This window comes from Monodelphis domestica, chromosome 1 (assembly GCF_027887165.1).
Source record: "Monodelphis domestica isolate mMonDom1 chromosome 1, mMonDom1.pri, whole genome shotgun sequence".
Classification (NCBI taxonomy): Eukaryota; Metazoa; Chordata; class Mammalia; order Didelphimorphia; family Didelphidae; genus Monodelphis; species Monodelphis domestica.
The window spans coordinates 723985065-724010389 of NC_077227.1; the positions used below are offsets into that span (position 1 = coordinate 723985065).

The 25325-nt window shown below is 47.9% G+C and overlaps 2 protein-coding genes across 6 annotated transcripts in view; both read left to right on the forward strand.

The window, feature by feature from the left end:
• Positions 1-4868, forward strand: part of KRCC1 (lysine rich coiled-coil 1) — a 39571-nt gene extending 34703 nt beyond the window's left edge. For 3 of the 5 annotated variants that reach the window (XM_056813150.1, XM_056813154.1, XM_001379346.5), the window contains exons 6-7: positions 931-1030; positions 3544-4868. In XM_056813150.1, the coding sequence (XP_056669128.1) occupies positions 931-1030; positions 3544-4315 (872 nt within the window). In that variant the 3' untranslated portion in view covers positions 4316-4868. Of the gene's footprint in view, positions 1-50; positions 311-930; positions 1031-3543 lie in introns of those variants that run through there. The other 2 variants (XM_056813156.1, XM_056813162.1) reach the window with 2 other exon arrangements.
• A 10511-nt stretch (positions 4869-15379) lies between these two features.
• The window catches only part of CD8B (CD8 subunit beta), a 20814-nt gene continuing 10868 nt past the window's right edge, over positions 15380-25325 (forward strand). Inside the window, 3 exon segments of the mRNA NM_001146331.1 lie at positions 15380-15446; positions 21661-22023; positions 24977-25072. Coding sequence (NP_001139803.1) covers positions 15401-15446; positions 21661-22023; positions 24977-25072 — 505 coding nt within the window. The 5' untranslated portion in view covers positions 15380-15400.

The following is a 25325-nucleotide window of genomic DNA, read 5'->3' on the forward strand; positions in this document are numbered from 1 at the left end:
ATTTTCCAATGGGATAGCTGAGAGCCAAAGAGCTTCGGTGACTAACAGAAGTTCCAGCTAGTCAGTGGCAGCTGTGGGCTCTGGAGCTGCCTGGCCTGTTTCCACTACATCACTGGGAGTCATAGAGGGTTGATTGAGGGCCCATTAACCTGAGGATGAGCTCATTGTTTGGGTTTGATTGCCTCCAGAAAGGTGTGAACATCTAGGGAGGGTGGAAACTAAATCCTCTTGCCTTGATTGAGTAGATAGACTTAAAGTTCTGTCTTCTGGAATGAACTGATGGAAGATAGGACTTCAAGGACCCCTGAATGTAGAACATTTTTTAAACACTTTTATGCATTAAGTATTTTTAAAGCCTTTTGGGAATGTTTCAGGTTCTGGTTTGGTAGGGAGTGGAGCTGGGAAATAAAGAATTAGGAAAAAGTGATCAGCTAAAAAGATGATTCTATTAGAGTGAGGCTAGTAAAGGAGGGAAATCGGTGGGCGGACAGGCAGGGCATCATGTCATGGAGGGGTCTCCTCAGTCCAGATAAAAAGGCTGCTCTGTAGGCAGAGCAGTAGGTGTTGGAGTCAGCTACACAGGGCCAGCTTCTCCTGCTCACGCACCCCCAACTCCTTTCTTATGCTCCTTGTCATCATCATCATCATCATCATCTTCAGGTCATTCCCTGAGACACTGAAAGCAGCTTTCTTTCTTCCTGAAATTGGGGACATCCAGGAACTGACCTCAAGCTCAGTGATGTCCACCATCAACAGACTGTACAAGGGAGGGTGGTTTGACAGGACTCGGCCCAGGGCAACCCCTGGTTTGGGGAGTGACTTTGGGCAGTCTGGCTCAGAGCAGTGGCTCCTGGTAGTGGTATCAGATAAGTGTTTTTCTTTTTGATGTCTGTGCATACTGACCTTAACCTGAATTCTATGTTCTTTCAGCACTTGGTGTGGGTCACTACATCTGTCCCATTTGTAGTATCACCCTTACATCCATAGAAATGTACCAGTCCCACATGCAAGGAAATAAACACCAGATTAAGTAAGTAATTTTGTGAAAATGCTGCTATGACTGACACTGGGGACCAGGGCCTCTGGAGGTGGCCTCTGCCACCCAGCCCAGATACTCATTCTGCAGACACCTGAGGGCCATTCCACTGGGCCACCTACATTCCAGAATCATGTCCCAAACTGGGCAGAGGTGCTGGGGCTTCAGTGCAAGCAGAGCCAGCCTGGCCTCAGAGCTGACACTGATCTTTTGACTGAAGTCAAGGGCTTCTTTTCATTCAGAAGAGTCAGCCAAAGGGCTCTGCAATGGGAGTATAAGCACGTGAGGGGTTTGGCATCATCGTAGTGGCATTTAAATCAAGATACAGGCTTTCTGTTTTCATTTTTTTCTAGTTAAGAAGTTTTGTCTTTTCTGATTAAAAAAAAGAAAACAAATTGAGGAGCTGAAGTGTTCAGCAAACCATATTGGTCTTGTCCATAGTTTGTGTTTCTTTTCTGGAAGCGTCAGAATCAGATGTTTACAACCAGAAATGCCTGGTGCCTCTGGGGCATTTATCAGGCCTCTCTCTCTCTGGCTGGCTGTCCTGGCACGGTCCACTTGTGGCTGAGTTAAGTCTCTCTCCAGAAGGTCATGGCCACTGACATTTCAAGAGAAATCCATGTTCTTTCTCTCTTCATGTTGTGCTTGTCTCAGGACTCTGTTTTTTTTTTTTCCTTAGAAAATCTCTTATCCAGATTTCTTCTGAAACTTGTCAGTGTTGTACCCTCTTGCCTTGCTATTGTCCCCTCCCATCCCAGCCCCTTGACAGAGTAAGATCGAGACCAAGAACACTGTTGCACGTTTTTCACCTAATTCAGAGAAGGGGAAATAATTGAAACCCTTCTGAGGAAAACTAAACGGTCACACCTCCTCATTCCTTCACACTTCAGGCACATTTCTGACCTGCCATCCAGATGCACGATGCTTCAGTCACTGTATACATGTGCTTTAATGAAGCTGCACAGTCAGCTCCTATCCATATCCACAGCTGATTAACTCAGAATCTAAAAAGATCTCAGCTCCTGGAATGATGGACAGAATCTTCCCAGCAACCGAGAGGGGTCTTGTAACTAGGCATTTTGTGGGAGAAAGACCTGGGGGGCTTAGTGCCTACAAGCTAGGTGTGAGTGGTATGGTGTGGTGTGGCATAGCTTGGCATCCCAGAAGGGAAGGCAGCCTCAGGCCTCATCCTAAGAGCACCAGATAAGGAGGAGATAGCTTTGAACCATTCTCTGTCCTGTTCAGGCCCCATCAGAAGAATTATGTCCATCTCTGAGCACATTTTAGAAACCTTGATGGGCTCTGGCCAAGATGATAAAGGAAAAGGCAGAGAATTTAACCCTCAGAAGAAAAGACATAGAAAGACCATGCTGCCATCTTCAAACACTGAAAGGTGGTTGTACAGAAAGGGGCTAAGACTCAGTCTGCTCAGCCCTGGGATAGTGGGGGGGGGACAAAAGAGGTGACCTCATGGGGACAGCAAGACAAAAATAGGCTGGGAATCTTTGGAGGTAAGGTCTTTGGAGGTGTTCAGACAATGGTGGATGAAGAGGGGATAGTTCAGAGCAGATAGGGACTTCAGATGTAGACTGGACTAATTTTGTAAGGGCACAGATTATTCTTATTTCACTTAGTAAACTGAAATTTTCAAAAGTAAATTACTTGTGGATCAGCTACATGGCTCAGTGGATAGAGAGCCAGGCCTGGAGACAAAAGATCCTGGGTTCAAATATGGCCTCAGACACTTCCTAGCTATGTGACCCTGGGCAAGTCATTTAACCCCTAGTGCCTAGCCCTTACCACTTTTCTGCCTTGGAACCAATATGCAGTATTGATACTAATACTGAAGGTAAGAGTTTAAAGAAAATAAAATTACTTGCACCTGACCTGATAATATGTACCTACAGAGATGCCCCAGGCTAGTCTCCAGAGGCAGAAAAACCAAGTACCACCCTTAGTCTGACCTTTGATGATGTTCTGAGCCTTCAGAACAAGACCTCGGGTAGGCTATTTTGTCTTGGCTGCCTTCTCCCTGTGCCCCAGAGCAGTCCTGGCATCTGTTGTGTCTGCCGAGCAGAGTGCAGGGAAAAGAGCCCAGTTGAAGGCTCTGGTGGGGCTCTGGGGCCGAGTCCTGGTGGCGAGTCCTTCCAGCCAGCTGTGATGGAGGCTGGAGGCAAGTTGATTTATGAGTGACCTGAAGATACTGGGAGTTGGCTATTATTGTCTGGAAGTGTGGCTGTGCTTGTTTTCTAGACTTTATATATCAGCTGAGAACACAGGATTTTTAGAGCTTGAAGAAATTCATCTAGACCAACCCTCTCATTTATAAATAAGGAAACTGAGGCTGAGGTAAGGGAAGTGACTTGACCAGGGCTGTCCTTTGGCTCTAGATCCAGTACACTTTCCACTGGCTCCCACTGCTTCCTTGAGCCTAGTGAACTTTTGAAAGGACACGTTCCAAACAGAGCCACCTAGTAACCGAACTTTCTCCCCCCTTTTTCCCTCAGAGAATCCCTGGTTGTCAATCTCATGAAGAATTCAAAGAGAACCTTTCACTCTTTCCAAGATGAGCTGGCTGACTACATCCAAGTGCAGAAAGCCCGAGGGCTCGAGCCCAAGACCTACTTTCGGAAGATGGGAGAGGAGCACTTTGAGATGGACGAGTACAAGGAGGAGCGCAATGCCAGGCCCCAAAGTCTAGCGGTGTTTGAGCAGAGACTCCCACCCGAGACTTTCCAGGCCTGCCCAGGAGCGTATGGCCTCACTCGAACAGTGGAAAACACATTGTCCCATTGGTCACCTGTCCACGACAGCAGGCTCAGGCTGGAATCTCTTGGCCACTGCCAGCCCAGCAAGGAAGAGTTCTCAGAGAAATTAATGGCCTTGGGGCCCACGCAGCAGGACAATAACTCGGGCCCATCCAGCATCTCCTCGGACAACAGCACCAATTCCTACCAGCCAGGTCATAAACCCAAAATGACTCACCGGAGGAAGAAAAGACATCCAAGGGAGGAGGGAGAAGAACGGCCAAATGAGGAAGAGAAGAGGAAGAAAACCATGGAGGACAAAGACTCGAGCAAAGACCATAAGGCCATCCGGAGGAAGAAGGCAGAGGCAAATGCAACCAGTGTAGGAAAGTCAAAGCATAGGAAAGAGAGGAGAAATCGGGAAATAGCCACCAATAAAGAAGACCGTAGACACCGGAAAGAGAAGAAGGAGCTCCTGCCCAGGAGGACCGAGGAGGAGATGCTGTGGGATGAGTCCATCCTGGGCTTCTGAGGCTGCCTACTTTCAGGGAGGAGCCTACGCTGACATGGCCTTTGGACACCCAGCCACCGTGGCAGGGTCACCCAAAAGTATTCAGCCTATTCTCCAGCACTTTAAAATGAGGAGAAATCACTTCTCCTAATAGTTTTTAAAATGATTTCATGAAAATGCCATGTTTTTTTCCAGGTAACGCTGCTTCATTTTGTGTGGAAGACTACTTTTCTTTTCCAGGTAGCAATGATATCTTTGAGTTATCATTTATTTCAAATGACCTTTCTGAATTTCTTTCTTGATTAGGTTCCTGTTAGTTCGGGTTAAGGTTTGGTGTTTTGTTTTTGCTTTGTTGGGTTTGTTTGTTTTGTTTTGTTTTTTTAAGAGAATATATGCAACAGTGTAGGATTATTTTTTTCCAGGTTTAGACTTCATTTACAGTGTGTTTTCCAGGTCTGAAAGTATAAAATGACAGTCTAAACTCAAGCTATACATAGTTCAGAATGTTCTCGAATACTGATCAGAATTCAGTTTACATTCAGAAAATGTTCATATTAAAAATATTCTAATTTTATGTGCTGTTCGATATAAATTATGTGTTCCCTTTATAATCTATTTGTATCTTTAATGGAATGATTTATCCTTCATAGTGCTTCAGACCTCTGTTATTTGGCCACAACAGCTGCTTCTGACCCCAGCTGCTAAGAAGGAATCATGGTGCTGCCCTTGGTTAGAGGACTATTTTGCTAAAAGAAATGCTTTGCACCTCAGGAAACACGGACAGGAAACTGCCTGCCCAAAGTCATCTATTTTTGTCACCCAGAGCCTAGGGCAGGTCCTCTGAGCTTCCAGTGCTACCCTCACTAACAGGCTGGCCAAATGGAAACCGAGGCCAGGGCACCGTTGGCTCTTTCCCAAGGCGATGGTGCAGCCTCCCCATCCTAACTGGGCCATGCCTCCGCTTTGGGATAAATAAGCAAAGCCCAGGTAGGAGAGGCCCATTGGAACATATGGAAGCAAGCTGCAGTGCTATTTGTTCTAAATGAAGTTGAATCCAGAATCACAGAATTTTGAGATAGGACATCAGAGATTATGTGGCCCAGCAGTTCTTCAGCTTTTGGGTCTAGGACCCTTTTGCACACATAAAAATGATTGAGGACTCCAATAGAGCTTCTGTCAATGTCAGTTATATCTATTGATATTGACCATATTTTAAATGAAAATGTTTTAGAATTATTAAAATTTTTTTACCTTGAGGAACCTCTTAAAAGATCCTAGGGACCCCCAGTTTGAAAACTGATGATCTAGCTCAATATGACTTTGCAACTTTGCCCAGAGAAATTCAGTCACTTTCCTGAGGTCACACAGCAAGAGCGTGGCAGAGCTTGGCCTGTCACTGAGTCTTCTGGCTTCCATCGGGCCAGTCTAGCAATTCTTGTCCCCAGTTCAAGTCTAGTTACTATGACTCCCATAAAAACAACTCTGGACCAGATTTGCATCCGTTTCACCCTTCACACTGCTGCCACTGCCTCCAGATTCCTCAGCCCTCTAGCAAAAGCAAGCCCCTTGGCATTCTGGGACAGTAGTTCCTGTAGGTTCTCTTCAACATTAATTGAGAACATTTCCGGTCTTGATGAGGGAAGATGTATTTGAAGAGCAACACAGCTTCTCCTCATCCTTTGAAAACCTAGAACCGTAAATGCCTTGTCTGGGATCACAGAGCCCTCCAGCCAGCTGTCATTTGACCAGCAGAGCCGCACAGCCTTGGGGGAGGAGACATGAGAGTGGGTCAGATGGTCCCTGCCTTGCTGAGGCCAGATTTGGGGCAGGAACCACCAAATAGGACACCAGAGTGCGTGCGGTTCTGCTATAACTCGACGCTGGCATGCCAGAAACATCATCTGTGCACAATCACACAAGTCACAGGGCTTATGGGGCTCGGGGCACAACCCCGAAGAACAACTCTGCCACTTCATTCACATTAAGAAAAGAAACCTAAATAAAAAATGCTGTATCCCCCTAAATAGTGGCCAGGGCTGGGGCCTCGGGCTAGTTCCAGCCTGCTTCTCCCCCCTCCCCCCCGCCACACAGACCCTTGCTGCACTAGAAGATGTACAATAAAGATGGCGGAAAGCTTTTGGGATGGTGAGCCGGCGTGGGGTCACAGACCCAAAAGAATGAGCAAACGCTTCCTCCTTGGCTCTCCCAGTGAACAGACAGAACAGGCCGGGTCTGGGTGTGCATTCAGGCGAAAGTTTCTTCAAATACGAAATCACGTAGAAAGCAAACAACTGTACGAGGGTCAAGTTATTTCCCGATACAGCCACTGACTTGGAACAAAGAGGCGTTTTCAAAGCTCGCCATGCTACAGAACATTGTGTGTGGGCCGACGGCACAGGAGAGGGACGGAAAGGGTGAAGGACAAGCGGGACGCGGGAAGGAAGAGGATGGGAAAGCGGCCCCAACCCATGTGTGTGCATGCGAGGCGGGAGTAGGAAGGCAGGTGGCGGGGCTCTGAAGCCCCCCAGTAACAGCAAATTGGATGTCTCCACTGGTGCCCCAGAAGCCTGCTGGGGAGCCTCTGCCCTGGGGAGGTCTAGAGGACTCCCTACAGGACTCCGGCTCCAACTCCCATCCCCAGGGTGGAAGGGAGTGCAAAGCCCTGAATGATTAAGCCACTGCCCTTCCGAGCCCTGCTTTGAGAAACGCTCCGACTCTTGGTCAGCCCATCAAACTGGCTTCTTTCACAGGCAGCTCACCTTTCTCTAGACCCTGTTTGTAGGAATCTACATTCACTCTCGTTCATGTAACTGCACATTAGGGCTTCTTCAGGCATTTTTCAGTCGTGTGTGGACTCTTCATAACCCCATTTGGGGTTTTCTCAGCAAAGATACTGGACTGGCTTGCCATTCCTTCTCCAGCCCATTTTACAGATAAGGAAACTGAGTCAGAGGTTGGGACTTATCTAGGGTCCTTCAGCCAGTTCACGTCAGAGCCAGATTTGAGCTCTGGTCTTCATGAGTCCAGGCATGAATGCCACTTCATGCCCACATTAGGGCCTCTATTTTGGTTAAAGTCATCACTTTTTAAGCCTTTTAAAAACTCAGCCAGGTCCTCGTCTGTCTCTTTTTCAAGATCTCTTTGGTTGGGCAGAGGCTGCCTCCAGTAGCCCTTTCTCCCTCCTGGCCTTATGCACATCCAGCTGAGGTACATCCTCTAAAGTCTGTGATAACCTGTACTATTTCCTGGCTTCAGATCGGCCTTAGATCCTTCCTCGCCAGGTGACCCTGGGTAAGTCCCTTCAGCCCCCTTGCCCAGCCCTCACTGCTCTTCTGCCATGGAACCAAAACTTTTTTTTGTTCTTTTTCCAACCATTGACTAGCTTAAGGTCACATTGAGCATTATGCCAAATGTAATACAACGGAATAAAGTTTAAGATCTTTTAGATTAGATGGGAAAATGCCCAGGGGTAAGATAAGGAAGTTGGGAAGAAAATCCTGCAGTTTTTGACCTGGGAAAACTGAAGCTACCCAGCCCCCAGGGCGAGACCTCCGGGACGCAGAGGCCCCTTGGCAGGCTCTTTGGATTTCTCCACCTTTCTGAGTTTGCTACGACCAGCATCGTCTGCTGTTGCCTGAGCGTCCACTCTGCCAAGAACTGCTTGATCTATGACAAAGCGAATGCGCTCAGACAAACCAGGCTCGCCAAACAAACAACGTACCTACTGATAAAGCCTCCATTCCAGAGAAGTGAGTTCTGTTTTATTCAACAGCAAAGGGACAATGAAGAGAAATTCCAGAAGTACAAACAAAAAAACAAATTAAGAAGATAAAGTCCTAAATGGCAAGTCCGGTAGCTGCCAAACGGTCAGTGTGGATCTTGGCTTTCATGAGCTCCCTGGACCAATGCTTGTGGGATGATATGCTCGGGGCATAAACACACACAAAAATGAATTGTTTCTTTTTAGTCCTTTCTTTACCCTGTTCTTCAAAGGAATAAGAGATCTAAGATGGAAGTAAGGACTTAAAAAGTAAATGAGTACTAAGACTAAATTAATATATAGCGGCACTTATGATCCTTTGCATCTCCAAGGCAACAGCCTTGAGATCTAGTCAATAATCCTATTTTGGGCATCTAGGTGGCACCGTGGGTAGTGTCAAGCCTAGAACCAAGAAGATTCATCTTCCTGCATCCAAATCTGGCCTCAGCAGACATTGTCTCAGACAAGTCACTTTCCCCCATTTGCCTCAATGTCCCCTTCTGTAAAATGAGCTGGAGAAAGAAATGGTAAATCACCCCAGTAGCATTGCCTAGAAAACCACAAAAGGGGTCACAAAGAATTGGGCACACCTGAAAAATGACTAAACAACAACTGAGAAATGACATTGGGAAGGACCAGACCAGCAAGTCTGAATTCTGAGCTCACAATTCTAGCCCCTGCCTCCAGGTAAGATCTCTTAAACAGCCACAATCAAGTCTAGTGTCCCAATCGCCACTAATAGCCCCCCAAGGGGCAGCTAAGTAGCACAGTGGATAGAGCACCAGCCCTAGAGTTGGGAGTACTTAGGTTCAAATCTGGCTTCAGATCCTTCCTTCTTGTGTGACCCTGGGCAAGTCACTTGACCCCAATTATCTAGCCTTTACCACTCTTGGAACTGATACTAAGACAGAAGATAAGTGCTTAAGAAGGAGGTGGAAATAACACATTTTCTCACCCTTACTAGCATGGTCTTTGCCTTGGATCTAACCTTAAGCCTATCTATGTCTTCATTCCATCCTTGGAAGAGATCTTCACAGATTCTACGTGCACAATGGTGGCAGACACCTAGCCTTCCTAGAGTAATGGTGCTGAGAATGCTCTTTATATGGTGCTTATTTATAGTATTTGATTCTCCTGACACCCTTAGGAAATAGTACTGCAAGTATGTCTACCCGGAAAATGGGTATTTATTTGCCAGAGAGGACATAGAGCTTGGTCTTAGTCCCAACCAGTTGAATAATCACCAGACTTGAATCTGGCCAGATTCTTCCTAGCCATTCATTCCCCTACTAAAAGTATCTCTTGTATAGATGTTTTCCTTCATCGTGGAAGTACACCAAGTGGGGCAGAGTGAATCTTGGGATACAAAGGAAGCCCAGAATAATTAACAAGGAACCCCAGCCCTGGAGTATCCATAAAGACTTTCAACACCCCAGGGCTATGCTTTTGTCTGCCACAAACTTCCATAGCCTTGTACAGATCCCTCCACCTCCCTTGAACTCAGTTTCCTCATCTGAAAAATGAGATAATTGAATTAAATACCCTTAAAAGCTTCTTTCAGGTTTTAATAGACCATTCATGATTCTAAGTACAGATTGTCAACCCCAAAATAATGAGAACTACCAGAGTAGTGACAAGGATCTTTCATCAGGGGAAGAACTGCAAATTCAGAGTCAACTGGGTTTTGGGGAGCCCTAAGTTTGCCCGTGTCCCTGGGGAACCCACCTTAAGGGAAGTCCCAGACTGACCTTGTTTCAGACTGAACAACAGACCTTAAAGTACTTCATGATCCCAGTTTAGGTGGAGTTAGCAGACCTAATCTATTGTCCTCTCAGTTTCTCCCATTGTATCAAAGTCCTCTCCCAGGTAGCCCAGCTCTTGGCTGGACCCTTTCTTTAGTGTCCATTGTAAAGCATCATCAGCCTCTCCCTGATCATCCAGCCCTGAACTTCTCATTCCCTCTTGTAGCCATTGTAAAGCCAATGGATCCACCTTCCCTGTCTTTAGTTCCCCAAATGGTCTCTAAGTCCCCAAGTTCTGTTGTTCTTTGGAGAATTGTCTTTGGTGGTGATCCTCCCAGAGACACTGTCACCAGAGCCCCAGAGCCTAGCGCCTGGCTCTGTGTGGCGGCCAATCATTAAGGACTTTGTCTCTTTTCCTGATAAAAGATTTGGTTTCTGCACTACATTAGTGGTTCTGTGTTTGTCCATGTTGACACCACATAGCATGGAAGAGGGTTGGAGCACCCACTCTAAGGGGGAAGAAGCAGGTTTAAACAGACTTCAATAGGGAAGAGTGATCTGAGGGGGAGGAGTGATTCATGTCCAGTTGGGATCAAAGACTCTCAATGTCCTTAAGCTGAGATGAGAGGAGTAATGGAATCGAAGTGATTCAAGTCTGATCAAATCAAAGGCTTCCATCAAGGTAGCCACATTTGACAAGTCCTAAGTATTCTGAGTAAGTCGAATTCTAAGCAGAATAAAACAAACACAAAAACAAATCAAGAGGTCAGCTGGGTGGCTCAGTGGATAGAAAGCCATGCCTGGAGATAGGAGGTCTTGAGTTCAAATGTGATCTCAGACACCCAGACAAGTCACTTAACCCCAAATGCCCAGCACTTATCACTCTTCTGCCTTGGATCAATACTTAGTTCTAAGACAGAAGGGAAAGGTTGTTAATAAATAAAGGATTTTTCAAAATAAAAACTGAGTCTACGTTTAACCCTAGTAGGACAAATGGAGGTTTAGAAAGGACATCGGTGACCTTTATTCACTCAGTCAGCCCTGCTCCTGCCTCAGTTTCCCCGGGGAGCTCTTTAAGTTGTCACAGAGCAAGATTTGGAGCAACTAGGAAGTAATGTTCTGAAACAACTTGGAAAGACGGTTTTAAAGTTGTCTGCTAGAGGAAAGAGCCCAAAAGGGGTAACAGTGTTTATTCGCTGCAGCCGAGATCCTTTTCTTCCAAGATGCATTTGGTTGTTGGGTTTTTCCAAGGTGTTTTTCTGTCCTCTAGTCTGTGACAAAATGGGTCCATGCTCCACTCCCCCAAGAAGGCGCTGGAATTCGGGCTGACTTGGCAGAGGACTGGCTTGGAAATGCTGTACCTACAACCTTTCCGGTCCTCCTTCCCTGTCCCCAGAGGCTGGCCATTACCTGCGTCAGAGCATCAGGGACCCATACCTGGTCCTAATCTCAATGATGCCACCCTCTCAGAGCCAATTCTACAGTGAAACCCCCAGATTCAAACAATGTTTTCATGGCCACTATTGCCCCCCTGCCTTGCAAGATGGCATCTTCTCCAGTGGGGACAGGGCTTACCTTGGGAGGCTTTTGGGGACCTGGCGAGGGTTCCCTCCTCCCCCTAATTCTGAAATTTCACCATTAGAAATTCAGTTCTTTGAATTCACTTTTATCAACCACTTTCCTGAGTTCATTGTAGGTTGGGACCCCTCGTCCATCCATGAGGCAAAGTGTCTCGCTGCTCTCTGGGGTGATAAAAGTGTGGGTGGTGCCATGGTTAGAGCATTGGACCTGTAGTCAGGAAGACCTAAGTTCAAACGAAGCCTCGGACACTTAGTAAGTGTGTGAACTTAAACTCAATTTCCCCATCTGTAAAATTGGGATAATAACAGCAACTACCTCTCTGGATGGTGAGGATTCAAGGAGTTAACAATCATGACAGTGCCTGGTACGTGGAAAGTGTTACAGATGTATAATTCTTTATGGTAAAGCACTTTGCACCCAGGCTCTCACCTAGACTAGGCACCCTTTACAGTTTAGCTATTATTAGTATAGAATATGAACTCAACCCCTGCCCTTAGAATGGAAGGAGCAGACATTGTTTTGTTCTTTGCTGGTGTATCTTCAGCAGCTGGCACAGCGCTTGGCACATGGTAGGCATTTCATAAACTCTGGCCGCTCGGTTCTTTGCCTCGCCCCTGGGAAAGGAGATGGTGCCAGGATCCATCTCCCCATTTCAGAGATGAGAAAACAGAGGCAAGGGGAAAGGAGTGAACCAGCCAGAGTCCCGAGCTTGGAACTGGCAGAGCCAAAGGTCCAGCTAGGCAGCAGCCCTGGCGCCGTGCCCATCCTGTCCCAGCACCTCTGAATCGGGCATCTTCGAGCTGGAGGCTGAAGGCTGGGCCTCTGATTGTGAACAGCACCAAATTCTAAAGGACCACGTGTGGAGAAAATGCTCCACTGGAAGGCGTTGAGCCAAACTTGCCACTCCTCACCATGGCGTGGTTCAAGGGGGCCGGAGAATGGCCCGTCTGGCTCAGGGCCACCCAGAGCACTTGCAGCTGATGCTCGTATCTTCCCCAACCCCTAGTGAGATAAAAAGCCCACCACAGGCAGCCTTTTCTCAGGGGCTCCCACAGTGGGGGCGACACCGGGCGCACCTGTCCTGAGATGTGCCATAAACTAACCCACAACAGCAGCTGCAGGCACCCATCTCCCCCGTGCCACCCAGGAGGTAAACAGCTCCCCATGCAGCCTGGGTGGAGGGAGACCACTTCCCACCCCTCGCCACAGAGCGGGGACTCGGGTGAGCAAGGTGGGTCCACAGTGCATGGGGAGAACAGTGAGGAACACTGGCATCTTCCTATTCGTCCTCTGCCCTGGCAAACCCCATTGGAAGAGCCACGTTTGGGCCCAGGGGGCTCCCTTTTGGAAGGACCATTGATAAGCTAAAGAACTGCCAAAGGAGAAGGGCAGCAGGGGGAGAGAAGGGCCTCTCATAGCAGGAAGAGCTGAAGGTTCCAGGGATGAGTAGCCTGGAGAAGACTTGGGAGGAACATGGTGGCTGGCCTCCTAAAAGAGTAAGGGGACTTTTCCTTTTGGTCCCAGAGAAAAGAACAAGAAACAATGAGTAGAATATGCAAAGGGGAAGAAGAGGCTCCAAGTCAGGAAAAAACTTCCTAATCGCTAGAGAGAACCCAAAGGAGCCTGGGCAGATGGGACGGTGCGGACTCTCCTGCCTCCGGGTCTCAATGGCCAATGGAAAAGTTGCCTCAAAGGCTAGATGCCTCCGTCTCCCGATTGTGTTCAGTAACCTCTACTCAGGGAAGAGTCTATAAAACCAAAAAGGCAGGCAAAGGCCCTAAGATCAAGGCTTGACTCATCTGGCCCCAAACCTACTCTATTTGCCACCTAGACGCAGCCACCAGGGCCAGGGTGGGAGGAAGGCTGCCAGGTTCTCACCTATCCCCTTCCAAGAAGTCTAGAACACTCTTTATGCAAAGAAAAAGGAAAATCAAGAGAAGGATTTCAAGAAACATGGCGTCATCATTTCTTCCCTTTTAGTGGCCAAGAGGAGAAGAAGGGAAGAAAAACTATGTGCTGGGCACTGTGCCAAGCACTTTGCAAAAATGATCCACAACCAACCCTGGGAAACAGGTGCTATGATGATGCCCAATTTGCAGATAAGGAAACTGAGGCAGACAGAGATGAAATGGCTAGGAAGAATATGATGCTGTGTTTGAACTCGATTCTTCCTGATTTTAGACCCAGTGCCCTGTCTGTCCACTTGTGCCAATCGGCTGCTTTGTCATTCCCAAAGCACTTGAGTTCTTCAGCACCCCATCACAATATGACCAGCTGGAAGTAGCCAGAGGCTTGACCTCTTCAAGAATGTGCCCTCAACTGAGGAGAAAGAGCACTATCCACATCCAGAGGAAGAACTGTGGGAGCGGAAACACAGAAGAAAAACAGCTGCTCGATCACATGATTCGATGGGGATATGATTGGGGATGTCGACTCTAAGAGATCACTCTAATGCAAATATCAATAATATGGAAATAGGTCCTGGTCAATGACCCATGTTAAATCCAGAGGAATTGCTCACTGGCTACAGGAAGGAGGTGGGGGAGGGGGGAAAGAACATGAATCTTGTAACCATGGAAAAATATTCTAAATTAATTTTTTCCAAAATTAAAAAAAATAAATTCTAGTATTCCATTATGGTAAAGGATTAGGATCATTTATTTAACCAACTCCCCAAGCGCAACCTTTAGGTGGCTTTCATCAGTTCCATGGAAGGCTGCACTGAAAATCTTTGGTCATGCATTTTATTTTCTTTTTTAATTTAATATTTTCTTTTTCCCCACTTGCATATAAAAATAAATGTTAGCACTTTTGAGCTCCGAATTCTTTCTCTCCTTCCCTTCTACGGGGCTCTCCTCCTCCCTGAGACCACAAACAATTTGCTAGATGACCCTTCACTTTTTTAGATTTCATTTTATTTTTAAACCCTTACCTTCCGTCTTGGAATCTATACTGTGTATTGGTTCCAAGGCAGAAGAGTGGTAACGGCTAGGCAATGGGGGTTAAGTGACTTGTCCAGGGTCACACAGCCGGGAAGTGTTTGAGGTCAGATTTGAACCCAGGACCTTCCGTGTCTAGGCCTAGCTCTCAATCCATTGAGCTACCCAGCTGCTCCCAAGCTGGTTCACTTTTCACGTGTGATTAGACAAGAGGAGGAGAAGCCCACACGGTCCTGGAGGCCTGCTGCTGAAATCGACCCTGGAGAACTGGCAAAGGGGAGAGAGAGAAGCTCAGCCACTGGCAAAGGCGATGCAGAAGGGTCCCTGGGGGAACCTGTGTGCGGGAAGGGCTTATCACTGGCCCCTGGTCATGTTCACGAGCCGGTAAGATGGCAGAGGCAGGACAAGGCTTAGACATGTCTAGAGCGCGCGATTTGGAGCCAGAGCCTGAGTTCAAATTCTGATCTATGGGAATTCCGACAACCGATGTCAGGATGGGAAAATGCGAGGGTTGAAGCAGTCTCGAAGGGCCCCGGCGCTCGCACCCCCGACTCTAGGACTTTGGGGAGCACTGTGTCTAGTGGCAGAGCTGGGGGAACCTCAGGGGCCCTACGACGGCGCCCATCCCTGAATGGGAAGGTCCTCCGCAGTGTCCCTGAAAAGGGGGCTCCAGCCTCTCGGGCTGCATAGTTCCTGGTTCATCGCGGCTCTCCCAGCTCGCAGTCTGAAAGGGAGAATAGAGCCCCTCCAAGACTCCGGGGGACCCCAAAGTCTGCTTGTTCCTTCCCGTTGGAGGGAAGGGTGTGAGAGGACCGTAGGATCGCGCCACTCTGGGAAGCGCGCTGGCCAGGGCGCCGGGAAGGTGGAAGAAACTGGGGCTGAGGAGTCCGCCCCTACCGCGGACTGAGCCAAGCGGGATCGCGCCCCGGCAGCTTCCTGGCTCGTTGAGGGCAGTGGGGGAGGGAAAGGGTTAAGGGGAGCCGGCCTCCCCCGGCCCCGCCTCCCCAGGCCCCGCCCCCCAGCCCAGCCACACGGGGCCCGGCCCGGGACCCCGAGTGTCCTTCCCTGCCTGGAGCTCGTCATGATGGAGCTACTGTGGCTGAGCGTCTTCCTCTCCGGCCAGATCTCAGGTGAGACGCGGGCATCCATCCTCGGGGGAGGGAAGGGCTGGTCCAGGGAGGGCCCTCTGGGGGTCCGAGAGGTCTTAGCCCTCCAAGAGACCCGCCAGTGGGGGCAGCTCTCCAACGGGAGGAGCGAGGGTCCCAGACGCGCGCTCAGACTCCTCGGGCCACGGAGCTGCTCGGGTTTCGGAGATGTCCCGGCTCAGGGGACTGGGACAAGGTCTCTAAGCTAGGCCGACTCTAATCAGTAGCCTCATGACCGGCCAACACGGCCAATCCCTCGATAGGGAGAAAGAGACCAAGAAGAGAAAGGGGCGGGCGGGCTGGGATCGGAAAGCTGGCCGGCCTGTCCAGGTCCCCCCAGAGGGATGAGCGTGCCCAGGCTCGCCCAGGCTAATGACGGAGGTCAGCTTTGAGCTCGGGACCTCGACTTGGCAGCCACGCTGGACCGGAAGGGAGGTAGCACGGGGCTGCAGCCCTGCCAGCCTCAGTTGCCCGGGGCTCCTCGGCGCTTGCGCCCTTCCCCTCAGGCGTCTTGCGGCCCAGAGGCAGGGTGAGCCCCCGCCTCGGTTCTGGTGGAATGCATAGAAAGGCTCAGATTCCAAGATGTGGGGATGTACACAGGGCGGGTGAACAGGTTGTCAGAGCGCGGACACTCCTGCCGGGCAGGGACTCCTTTCCTCTTCTCTGTGCCTGGCATACAGGATCTGACCCTCTTACACTCCTCTTGTTTAGCTGTCCCTGCCTTCGCGGGCAGCCAAGGTGTGGTAGAGTGGAAGTCAGAGGTCATGGGTTCGAATCCTCGCTGTATGTCATCCAGTCCTAGAGCTAGAGAGAAAATGGCCTAAACTAGCCTTAACTGCCTTTTGTGCGGAAAATAACAGAGCATCCTGTTCTGCGGCTTGCCGAGATCTCCAGAAAGCACACCAGCACTCAAATGATGGCGAGCCTGGAAAGGAAATTAGTCGGACCCCCCCCCCCAGGATTATTAAATAGAGATCCTTCCAGAAATCGGTTATTCCCTGTAAGAATCCACTCGGGTCTTGAGCAGGCGTTCAAAGGCTGAAAATCCAAATGGGAGGAGGAGGAGGAAGAAAAGGAACTCAGGCCAAGCCAGAGGCCCCCTGGACCCAAGAGAGGGAACGTGGGCCACAGTTAGCTCCCCCAGCCCTCCGGAACTTCCAGGAGCCAGAGAGAGCCAGAGCTACCCTCCATCCATCCTCCAGCCTGGCCTCAAGACCGTAGGGAGCCCGAGGGATCTGTGCTTCAGTCCGAGTTGAACTTCTCTCCCTGTTCTAGAGGGTGGTCTGCTCTAGAACCCGAGAGCATTAAAATTGAGGCAAGATTCTAAGCCGGGGCCCTAGCACACTCCTGGCTGAGTCTTCCTCCGCTGTGATAAAGGGACATAGAAAATAGGGCCTAAGGAAAGGCTTCTCGGGGTGACTAAACTAGAGTCAGGAAAGGAGGGCCGGCCAGGACGTTTCACCCCTCTTCTGGGCTGGGGTCACTCCTCTGTCTTGCCTTTCTTGTTCTCTGATCACAGCATTCGAAGCTCGTCTGGGTGATCCCGTATTTGTTCAGAAAAAATGTATTTATTCAAACAGAGACTCCCACCTTCCTGGGGCTCCCCGTACTCAGCCCAGAGCCTGGCACATATGCAGTGTGTGTTGATTGACTGTTAAGCTCCTACTAAGCGACGGTCTGGAGCTAAACTCCAGCAGAGTTTGGGGTGCTGGAATTTGCAGGGCTTGGAGGGCTGGCCATGATGGAACAGATGGTTCAGCTTTGGGGGGAATTCAAGTCACTGTCTTGAAGGGTGGAAGTGTAGGGCCAGGCCACAGTCAAAGACGGTAGACTGAATTTGACATATGCCCCCCTCAAGGGCAAGGGCTAGCGTTTGTCTTTCTTTGTATCCTCCAGCCCTGGCACAAAGTAGGTGCTTGTCGAAGGGCAGCTGGGTGGCTCTGTGGATAGAGTCAAGCCTAGAAATGAAAGTCCTGGGTTCAAATTTGGCCTCCGACACTTCCTAGCTGGGTGACCCTGGGCAAGTCACTTTACCCCCATTGTCTAGCCTTCACCGCTCTTCTGCCTTGGAACCAATACTTAATATTGTTTCTAAGAAAGGTTAGGATGGGGGGGGGGAATGCTTGTTAATGAACAAATCTGGCACAGCTACTTTGAACAAATTACTGCCCCTCTCTGAGAATCTAGATCTAGGAAAAAAAGAATTTTAAAGATCGTCAGAAACAAAAGCCTTGTTTTACAGATGAGGAAACTGAGGCCCAGATTTTCCCAGGGCCACAAGGAATAAGTAGTGGTCAAGTGGACTCTGAACCCAAGTTATCTAATGCCAAATCTAGTTCTTGTTCTGCCCTGAGCCTCAGCTTCTGAATCTGTTAAATGGGGAGAATAAATCATCAGCCATAGAAGAGGGCTTCCTCCCTCCCTCCCAGCTCTATAAGTTCCAGGCTCAGGCCATCATGTGGATTGTGTGGGGATCAGTCAATCGGTTAATAAATGGCTATTAAACCTATTCTGGATGCCAAGAGACCTATAAACCACAGGGTCATCGTGAGCAATGCCTCCGTAAACCCGCCAGCTAGAACACTGGCGTTTAAAAGAATTGTGAATAACACGAACACGCCGTTAAACGCTGTGTCGCTTCACTTGGCTGGCAGGGATTATTCCCATTTTACAGATGAGAAGAACTGAGGCTCCAGATGCTAAATGACTTTGCCATTTTTTAGTGACTGATTCAGACTTAGAACTTGAGTGTTTCCAATCCTCCTATTGCCCACTTTGGAGTGAGTAGCAGGCACAAATAAAAGTTACACAGCTGGCCGCATGGTTTGTGAACAAGGCAACCTACACAAATACCAACTATCGTTATTATTATTGTTGTTAATTATTTTTAGAGCGCTACTAACAAGGAACTAGGCAAGGTCAGAGAGACAAAAGATTCCCCTTTGCCGATGCTTACTATGTGACCCTAAACAAATCACTTTTCACTGAGTCTCCATTTCCCCATCTGTAAAATGGGGATAATAAAAACACCTTACCCTAGAGGGACATTGTGAGGCTGGAATGAAACAAGCTGAAATTCTGCTGCTATTTACATTTGGGGAAAGAAGAGACAATAAAGGAGGACTTTCCAGAGAAGACAGCCTTTGAGCCGTGTCTTAAAGTGTGAGCAGCATTTCAACAGGGAGAGAAAATGGGATAGAGGGGACGAGCAAGGAGGGCATTTGGGGTGTTGAAACTGGTAAACAGCATTTCAGAGGAGGGATAGGCTGAGAGGACTGTGAGGAGCTCAGTTTGGCTAGATAGATAGAACCTGGAATGTTGGAGGGAGTAGAGGATACGAATTGGGAGAGATGATGCTTGGAAGGTAAGGTGGCGCCATTTTGTGGAGGACCTTGAATGCCAAGCTAAGGAGTTTGAAGTCTGTTGCCTACATTAGAAAAATCCCCCATTTTATAGATGGGCAAACTCAGACTTTGCAAGGGGAAGTGACCGTCCACTCCTATCAAGTCCAAGGGCAGACCAGAATTTCTGTTCTGCTTAGGGAACCTTGGTTAAACCTTAAAGTCTATGGAGTGGGGGCAGCTAGGTAGCACAGTAGATAAAGTGTCAGGCCTGGATATGGGAGGTCCTGGGTTCAAATCTGTCATCAAATACTTTCTAGCTATATGACCCTGGGCAAGTCCCTTCACCCCCATTGCCTACCCCTTAGCACTCTTCTGCCTTGAAACCAGTACCAAGTGTTGCGTCTAAGATGGAAGGGAAGGGTTAAAAGAAATCTATGGAGTGATTCAGAGAGAAATTGGATTGATCAGAGCTTTATCAGAAAAATTTAAGGCAGGGGGCAGCTGATGTCTCTTTATATCACCTCTATTTCCCTCCTTCTGCCCCTCTCTAAGACTCCATGTCTTTAAAAAATGGGGATATAGAAGATATAATATGAGCACACAAAAGAATTTGGAGAGGCTTGGGTCAATCTGATTCAATTTACATTTTTGCAGCATTATTATATCAAAACAGAAGACTTCTGGATCCCTAAACTAAAACCAAGTCAAATAATCCTGGGGCTAAGACCCAGAGCCCATTTGCTCATAGGCTTGAGAAGAAGTGCCTGGGAGATGAAAGCCTGAGCAGCAAGAAGAGGGAGATCAGAGGGCTTTTTTTAGCAAAAAATGCATAATTAGTTCAATCTAGCAAGCATGTGTTAAGCACCTACTATGTGGAAGACATTCTTCTAGGTGGGGGAAACTTGAAAACAAAAATGACCAAAAGTCCCCACACCCAAGAAACTTATATTCTTGGGGGGGGGGGATACAACCAGTACACTGATTAGTAAACAAAATAATCTGAGACTTTCTCAAGAAAATAAACCAGTAGGAAGACTGGCACATGATCTGAAGCCTGAAGGGAGCTGGAGATTCCAATATGGTGCAGTCAGGGAGGGACAGAAAATAGCCCAGTTCAGCTGGAATATACAATTTCGTCCTGATTAATGCCAATGATGAATTCCCAATTTGAATTTGTACTATTACAAGTTACAATTCTGTAGATCTGGGCATTGGTTCCAACCCAATGGAAATATACAATGTGAATTCAAATACGGGACCAATTCCAGGGTTCCATTATTGTAATATTGTAATTTTGTATTGTAATATCAGTCAGTCAGTCAATAAACATTTATTCAATGATTCTTACACACCAGAGTTAAGAGTCTAGAACCATATTGCAAAAACCTTTTATTTTTTTGAACCCTTACCATCTGTGTATTGGGTCCAAGGCAGAAGAGCCGTAAGGATTGGGCAATGGGGGTTAAGGGACTTGCTCAGGATCACACAAGGTAGGAAGTGTCTGAGGTCACACCTGAACCCAGGATCTCCCATCTTTAGGCCTGGAAGAAAGCTTCTAAATGGCAAGCCAACAAGTTTCTGTTGGATATTAGAGATAATCAGGAGTCACTGAGGATTTAGCAACAAAAGGAAAAAAATGTGTACGACTACAGAACGATTCACCAGAACTACTCAATATTTAACTTCCAAAGCTAGTAACTGTGCAATCCATATTCCTTCCAGAATTACTTTTTTTAGTTCCATAATTTAATTCTATAATTCCAAAATTAGCTCTGTTATTCCATCTTTCCCAGCTCTGCCTCACGAAAAAAAAGCACACCGAATGCTTCTTTCTCTTCCCCTATGCTGTGCATCCCATACACCTGTTGGTTTTTCATATGAAATATTTTCCTCGCTTTCTGGGTTTTCGTGGTGTTGTTGTTCTTGATGGGTATCTTGTACTTAGCTGGTGGCTCACTGATTTTCAGAGTCCTCCATCTTCACTGTCTTGTTTGAGCTTCCCCATAACCCCAAGGGGGAGTCAAGGTAGGTGATATTATTATTCTCATTTTAAAGATGAGAAAACTGAGGTTCAAGAGAATTTGAATTACTCCACCTACATTTCATGGCTAGTTAGTGGCAAAGCCAGATGTAGACCCCAGATCTCATGACTGTCCTATGTCTAAAGTACCATCAGAATTCCTTGGGCTCAGCATGTCCTTGCGTCAGGCAGGTAAAGCTGACCCATTTTGTGGATGAGAACCTTGAGGCTCAGGGGTAGGTGTCAGAGGTTTCCTGATGAAAGGGAGACTGGAGGGGGGGCTTCTACCTTCAAAGCCAGGACTCTGTTCATCAGCAACTGCCTAAGTGGGTTCGAGGCACTTGAAACTGCCCTTTGGGGTGGGAAAAGACAAGAGAATCCGCCATGGTCCCAGGAGAATCCATTACAGCCTGGATGGCCATTAACACAGAGCCGATAAGTCCAGGGTCTTTGTGAAATTGAGCTCCTTTCTGAAGACAGTTCTTAAGCCCTTCCCTTGTGCTAGTGGATGGAGCTGGGAGGACCTGGGAGGACCTGGGTTCGTATCTGGCTTCAGGTACTTCCCCGGAGCACACGCAGTATTGATACTAAGACAGAAGATAAGGGTTTATAAAACAATAAACAAAGGAAGCGATCCCTCTGGGATATGGGGAGAGATTTTGAGAGGAAAAGCAGCAGCAGCAGAAGGCACCGAGAAGAAAAGGTCCTGCGGGAGGTGGGAGTTAAGCTGAGCCGTTATCCCCAAAGCCCAAAGGATGCTGACGCCGAGCACCATTCTCATGGGAGGGATGCCTGGGAAGCTGATCTGTTCTCTCGCCTGTCCCATTCTCTCCAGGTATCTTTGGGGTTCCGGCGCTCTCCCAGAGCCCAGAAACCCTCCTGGTTCAGACTGACAAGCAGGCAAGGCTCATCTGCGATATCAAATTGCCCTCGATTAATTATGGGATCTACTGGTTCCGCCTGATCGGCTCTCCCCACAGCGACAGTTTGAGTTACGAGTTTCTGCTCCAGTCGGAGGCGAGGGGCTCTTGCACCTACGGGAAGGGCGTCAATTCAACGCATGTCACCGCATCGCGAGAATCTTCCAAATCCACGCTCCTGCTTCAGCGGGCGAAACCCTCGGACAGCGGCATCTACATCTGCACCATCATCACCAGCCCCTCCCTGCAGTCTGGCAGCGGAACCCGGGTCAAAGTGGGTAAGGACTGCACCCAACCCACGAAAGCCTCGGCAGGCATCAGGGGAGACGGGGGCTTCCTTCCTCCTCAGCATCAGCCCTCGCCCAGGGTCCTGCGCTGGGGAAAGCTTTCTGGGGGCACGCCAAGGGGTCTCCCCTCCCTTTCTCTCTAGGTTCCTTTGGCCCAGTTATAAGAAGGTACAGGGTCCGAGAGAGTCTTCCAGTCCCAGAAGGCTGGATCTGGGCTTTTATTCAGGGGATCTAAGTTCAAATCAGGAGCTGTGTGACGCTGGGCATGACTTCATCTGCTTCCCAGTCTGTAAAAGCAAAGGGCTGAGTGGAATGAGCCCCGGCTCTAGATCTCCAACCCTTTACGGAGAGAGTTCAAGAATCCCCCATGCAGCATCCGGGGGGCCAGAAAAGGAGGGTCTCCCTCCTCCCACCCGATTGCTGGACAAGATCTTTCTGGGGTGCTCATGAGGAGAGTGGGGGCTCTCTGCACATTTTGCTTGGGTCCTTTAAACTCACCTGGATCGAGTAATAGAGGCTGTAAAATGCTCCAGCCTAGGTAGCTTTGACATCTGAAAATCTGATTCAAATATCTTTAATAACTTTCATCTTAGAATCAATACTGGGTATTGGTTCCAAGACAGAAGAGCGGCAAGGGCTAGGCAAGGGGGGTTAAGTGACTTGTCCAGGGTCACAGGGCTAGATTTGAACCCAGGAACACTTGTCTCTATGTCTGGCTCTCAATCCACTTAGCCACTTAGCCGTCCCCCTTTAACTAGCATTTCTTCAGTGGCTCCTAGGTGCTAGGTGCTAATAATACAAAGACAAGATGCCTTAGCTGTAGTCACTCCTGCCATACTCTGTGCCTCTGTCTCTTTCCTCCTCCTCCCTCTCTATTCTGTCTCTCTCTGTCTCCCTTTTTCTGTCTCTCTGTCTCATTTTCTCTGTCTTGTCTCTCTGTCCATCTTTCTCTCTTTCTCCGTCTCTCTGTCTCTGTCTGCCTCTCTGCCTCTCTCTCTGTCTCCCTTTTTCTGTCTCTCTGTCTCATTTTCTCTGTTTTGTCTCCCTGTCCGTCTTTCTCTCTTTCTCCGTCTCTCTCTGTCTCTGTCTGCCTCTCTGCCTCTCTCTCTGTCTCCCTTTTTCTGTCTCTCTTTCTCATTTTCTCTGTCTTGTTGTCTCTCTGTCCATCTTTCTCTCTTTCTCCATCTCTCTCTGTCTCTGTCTGCCTCTCTCTCTGTATCTCCCTTTTTCTGTCTCTCTGTCTCACTTTCTGTCTCATTGTCTCTCTGTTTCTCTTTTTTCTCTCTTTCACTCTCAGTTTCTCTGTCTCACTGTCTCTCTGTCTGTCTTTCTTTCTCTGCCTCCCTCTGCCTCTGTCTGCCTCTCTCTCTGTATCTCTCTTTTTCTGTCTGTCTCACTTTCTCTGCTTCATTGTCTCTTTCTTTCTCTGTCTCTCTATATCTCTGTCTCTCATTGTCTCTTTCTGTCTCTCTGTCTCACTTTGTCTCTCTGTCTCTCTCACTGTCACTCTATCTCTCTGTGTCTCTCTCACTCTAACTTTCTCTGTCTCGCTGTCTGTCTCTTTCTCAATCTCTCTGTCTCTATCTCTTTTCTCTGTCTCTCTCTTTCTTTCTGTCTCTCACTGTCTCTGTCTCTCTTTTCTCTGTCTCTTTCTGTTTCTCTCTTTCCTTTCTCTATCCCCCACGTCCTTGGTTTAGCTTAGACTGTTTCATAGAAATGCAACCGCAGGTAGAAGGGTGTTCAGGAACTAGGGAATAAGATCAGTGAACTTTAACTTGCCCTGAAGAGATGAGTTAGGCAGGAGAAAGTAAACTGAGTCAGACGGATATGGCCACAGAGATGTTAGATTTGTCGGTTAATCTTTGGCAGTTTTTTTTCTCTGAGATTGAGGTGTCCACAGAGATGGGGGGATTTGTGGAGCAGGAAGGAAGGGTTCAGGACAAAGGCTTGAACGCTCAGAGGCATTGCACTCATCAGGGTTTGGTGGTTCACTCTAGTGACAAATCCTGATGATCTTCTGATTCTGAGGGCAATCCTGGAAGGGTGGTAGCGGGGCTGGGGCAGGAAGGCACAAAGTGTAGCACTTGAGTGCTTTGTGGTCAGGGACACGAGCCAGTCTCCTTCTGCTCTGGCAATGGTTAGTTTGGGTGGAACGTGATGGCAGGGCACATGTAAGTTTAGGAGAGTTGGGTCCCTGGTAAGATCAGTGGCTACAGTCCCCTCCCCTCCACAATCACCCTTCCTGCCTAATGACCTGGCCAAAGCAGGGCAGAGACCCCAATTCTTCTTCCTTGTCCCCCAAATAAATGCATTGATGCTGATGAACAAAAACTTACATTCTCACAGCTCTGTAAAGCTCTTTGCAAATCTTTTTCAAAGTTTTACCTTCTAAGTATCGGTTCCAAAGCAGAAGAGAAATAATGGGTAGGCAATAGGGACTAAGTAACTTGCTTAGGATCACATAGCCAAGAAGTGTGTGGGGCCAGATTTGAACCCAGGACTTCCCTTCTCTAAACCATGACTTTCCATCTCTGTCCACTGAACCACCTAGACAGCCCTCTTCACAAATCTTAAATTGCTATATGAATGTTAGAGCTTACATTGTATTAAGAGAGAAAACAGCTTACATTGTACTAAGAGAGAAAACACAAGTATAAGTAAATGCAAAGCAAATTCAAATTAATTTGGAAGTGGAGAGAAGGCACTAAAAACGGGCAAATCAGGGAAGGCTTCATGGAGAAAGTAGCTTTTGAGTTTAGCCTTGAAGAAAACAAGGGACTCTAAGAAATGCGATGAGAAGGAACAAACCAGGTGTGGGCAATGCCTTCTGCAAAGGTGAGGAGATAGAATACGCTATATGGAAAACAGTTCAGTTCAGCAAGAATTGGTATGCATAAGAACCCCAAGTTCCCCTGTAATAAAATGTTGTCTCTCTTTGATGCAGTTGATGCCTTGCCTACAACACCTACACCCACCAAAAAGACCACCACAAAGAGGAAAATGTGCCCCAAAAAATTCCCAGGTGCCACTCAACAAGATGGTAAGGTCTCCTTCCCGTTCCTCTGAACCCTCAGCAATGTTTCTGCTTGGTTTTAGTAAGAGCTCCTAAAAGAAAAAGAGGATGAGTTGCATGACATAATACATAAACACAAATAAACTATTTTTTTAGTGTCTACTATTTTGAACTTTCTAGACCACCATCTTCTATAAATGTTACATCCTCTTGAATTAACTTCATTTAAATGCTTTTTTTCTCAACCAGTTAAAATTTTCTAAACAACAAATTGGAGTAC